Genomic DNA, 4,074 nt, shown 5'->3' with positions numbered 1-4,074 from the left:
GGTTAAAAAGGGACAAACCCAGCTATTAGGTTGTTTTGACCCAGCGGTTGGGTTGTTTTGACCCAGCGGTTGGGTTGTTTTGACCCAGCTATTGGGTTGTTTTGACCCAGCTATTGGGTTGTTTTGACCCAGCGGTTGGGTTGTTTTGACCCAGCTATTGGGTTGTATTGACCCAGCGGTTGGGTTGTTTTGACCCAGCTATTGGGTTGTTTTGACCCAGCTATTGGGTTGTTTTGACCCAGCTATTGGGTTGTTTTGACCCAGCGGTTGGGTTGTTTTGACCCTGTTGGGTTGTTTTGACCCAGCGGTTGGGTTGTTTTGACCCAGCTATTGGGTTGTTTTGACCCAGCGGTTGGGTTGTTTTGACCCAGCTATTGGGTTGTTTTGACCCAGCTGTTGGGTTGTTTTGACCCAGCGGTTGGGTTCAAAACAACCCAATAGCTGGGTTTGTCCCTTTTTAACCCAGCGCTGGGTTATATTTAACCCATCATTTCTTAGAGTGTAGTATAGTAACCAATTCTCACTGTTAACTAGCTGCTTATTAGCATGCTTATTATTAACATATTGGCTGTTTATTAGTACTTATAAAGCACTTAATCTGCATTACCATATTTTACATCCCTAAACCTACACAATACCTAAACTTAACATCTACACTCTAAAAAATGCTGGGTTCAAAACAACCCAACCGCTGGGTCAAAACAACCCAATAGCTGGGTTTGTCCCTTTTTAACCCAGCATTTTTTAGAGTGTACCTTACTAACTATTAATAAACAGCAAATTAGGAGTTTATTGAGGCAAACGTCGTAGTTAATGGTTTGTTAATAGCAAGAACTGGACCTTAAAATAAAGTGTGACCCTACCGGTGTGCTGAAGTGTCTGGTGTTTCTCTGTGTGTGTCCTGAGATCATGATGTCTGACAGGATCCACACTGTCATAGATATCTATCATCATCTCCACTCTTTCTCGTCTCTCCTCAGTCCACGTCATCACATCATCATAAATAACTTGGGCTATCTCTGATCTCTCAGTGTTGTACATTGTATCTCTGTGTTAATCCTGTAGGTTGTTCTAGTTTCAGATTGTTCAGGCTTCACTTGCTTTAAATTTCATCAGCGAGTCTTTAAAACTGAAGCCGGAACTAAACTCAAAATGAAACTGTCAATGTGTGAATCATGTGACATTCAAGCTGCCAGGACAGGAAGGTGTGATAGGTGACTATTAAAAACAAGGGTCTAAAGATGGATCATATATAATCATGAGTGGCCAGTTGTTCAAAAAGCTTCATCTGGATCAGAATGAGCTGGATTTGGAAATCACATGTTTTGCTATCCAGGATCAGGTTTTTCTTTCCGGCTGGTTTTACAAAGAAATATTGGATTGGATTATGATCCAGATACACACTTTTTCAGATGACCAAATCTGGATTACTAGAGCTCTACGGAGCCCCTAACATGGTGATGAAAAAAAAAATTAGATGGAAAAAATAATATGCCAATGCTTTTCCATTCTCTTAGAAAGAAGTTTTGCATTGCATTTACACAAATAACTACTTCTGACTGGTTCGTCTCTGATGATTGTGCCAATGTAGTTCACAAACAGCGATTTAAAACATCTTAATGATAGATTTGTTTATTACAAGCACACAGCTTTTCACCTCACAGGACATTAATTGATGGACTGGAAACATGTGGTTTACTTTCTGGGATAGCAGAAAATATTTTAATATCCAAAAAATGATCATCAACTTTAATTCAATCAGCATAAGACCTTAAAAACATCAAAATGTACATATAGAGAATTAAGAATGAAACTTTGACAAAAAAATGTAGGCTACCTGAAGTGTAGAGATTAACTTTTTTAAATGGAGTGAGTTACAAAAGATTTTTGATGTTTGATTTCATGCTTCACTGGCTTTCTTTGACTTTACTATAAATGTTTCGCTTTAAAGCACAGGAAGTAGCTCATTTAACACGCCGTCAGAAGTTTGAAGTTAAAAACATCTTAATGATAGATTTGTTTATTACAAGCACACAGCTTTTCACCTCACAAGACATTAATTGATGGACTGGAAACATGTGGTTTACTTTCTGGGATAGCAGAAAATATTTTAATATCCAAAAAATGATCATCAACTTTAATTCGATCAGCATAAGACCTTAAAAACAGCAAAATGTACATATAGAGAATTAAGAATGAAACTTTGACAAAAAAATGTAGGCTACCTGAAGTGTAGAGATTAACTTTTTGAAATGGAGTGAGTTACAAAAGATTTTTGATGTTTGATTTCATGCTTCACTGGCTTTCTTTGACTTTACTATAAATGTTTCGCTTTAAAGCACAGGAAGCAGCTCATTTAACACAGGGAGCGGAAGCGGAGGTCAAAGAAGGCGTAGAGGAGCGGGTTGAGGCAGCTGTTGACGTACGCCAGGCAGGTTGCGTAGGGATGGGCCAGCAGAAGGAGGTTCAGGAAGGTGCAGGAGTCAGGAGCCAGGTTCAGGTACGAAAGGGCATCCATGGTCTTCACAACGTGGAAGGGCATCCAGCATGCAGCAAACACCACCACCAATGTGGTGATGATCTTGAGCAGGCGACGCTTGCGCTGGTCCTCCTTGCGCAAGCTGTTGAAGTGACGTGTGACAGTGCAGCCGATGAATCCGTAGCACACCATCATGGCCAGAAGGGGGATCAGAAAGCCAAGAGCGGTGGAGGAGATGCTGAGGCCGGAGATCCAAAAGGGCTCTTGGCCTGGTTTGCTCACCACCAGGTTGAAGTCCATGGCGCAGGAGGTACGGTTGGTCTCGGCGTCGTACAACGTGGTGCGGAACAGCAGGGTGGGTGCAGCCAGCACACCTGAGAGGAGCCAGATGGTGGCCAGCGAGGCCCGCATGTGTCCTCTGGTCCGCAGCTGTGTGCTGGTGAGGGAGTGAACGATGGCCATGTAGCGGTCCAGGCTCAGGCAGGTGAGGCAGAAGACACTGGCGTACATGTTGAGCAACACCACGTAGCTGCTGATCTTGCAGAGGGCCACGCCAAAGGGCCAGTGGTATCCCAGGGCGGTGTAGACGGCCCACAGAGGCAGGGTCACCACAAAGGTCAGGTCAGCAAGAGCCAGGTTTCCAATGTAGATGTCCGCAGCTCTCCGTTTGGACTGGGCCCTCCATACGGTGAAGATGACCACACCGTTTCCAGTGAGGCCCAGGATGAAGATGAGCATGTAGAGCACAGGAATCAGCGAATATGACGGTTCCCACTCGTCAAAGTCACACATTGAGTTGTTTACTGCCTCGTCGTAGTCGTCTTGGCTGTAGTCAGCAGTCATGTTGTCCATGGCATTCATTCCTCCAAAGATCTTTCAGTGTTTAAAGTATCAGCGATCTAAATGATCACAGAGAATTAGCTTGTGGTGTACTCAGGTCAGAATGTGATTTCAGCTGGACAAGCTGTGGCTTTTAAACCCTCAGGATCTCACACTCCCCTCCCCTCACCCCTGACCCCGCCCCTCACCACACTGCAGCCTCCCAGGAAAAAACCAGCGGATTAGTGATCGAAATATAAAAATAACAAGTAAACACAAATATTTACAAGCAGAACTGCTGAAAAACAGCAGGTAGCCCACATTCACAAAACGGACATCACAGTCGTAAATAATGCTGCAAAAATAGGATAGAGGATTATCTTGATAGAGCTGTTTTACTTTTTTTATGAAGGCTATTTATCGCGAATAAACTATATATATATATAACCTATATCCTTGTGTATACAGTAGTGTGTGTGTGTGTAGGATATATATATATATACTGTATACACAAGGATATAGGTTTATAGTTTACATAGTTACACAAGTTTTACTACTTTTAAAATTAAACATGAAACGTCTCGATCTGACATGTCAGGACCTGTGTTTTTGCCCTGTACGGATAAATTGATATTTTAATGAACGGTTGTGAATGTGTGAACAGCGGTCTATTAGTTGGACGATTCGAGGGCTCTAATTTCCATCCCAATGCGTTTGACATGCTGCACTCACGGACTTGCCCGAACAAGATCACATATGTCCAAATTAATCCGAAA

General features: G+C 42.6%; 1 protein-coding gene across 1 annotated transcript; it reads right to left on the bottom strand.

Moving 5' to 3' along the window:
* Positions 1 to 2,356: 2,356 nt before the first annotated feature.
* LOC107595559 (apelin receptor B) lies at positions 2,357 to 3,430 on the bottom strand. The gene has a single exon (XM_016285995.1). The coding sequence runs from the start codon at positions 3,338 to 3,340 to the stop codon at positions 2,357 to 2,359; it is 984 nt and encodes a 327-aa protein (XP_016141481.1). The 5' UTR covers positions 3,341 to 3,430.
* Positions 3,431 to 4,074: the final 644 nt, after the last annotated feature.

Source organism: Sinocyclocheilus grahami, unplaced genomic scaffold, assembly GCF_001515645.1.
Source record: "Sinocyclocheilus grahami isolate Dianchi unplaced genomic scaffold, SAMN03320097.WGS_v1.1 scaffold204.1, whole genome shotgun sequence".
In the NCBI taxonomy this organism is placed as follows: domain Eukaryota; kingdom Metazoa; phylum Chordata; class Actinopteri; order Cypriniformes; family Cyprinidae; genus Sinocyclocheilus; species Sinocyclocheilus grahami.
Note: the sequence above shows the minus strand (reverse complement) of the source record. Positions and strands in the feature narration are given on the sequence as shown.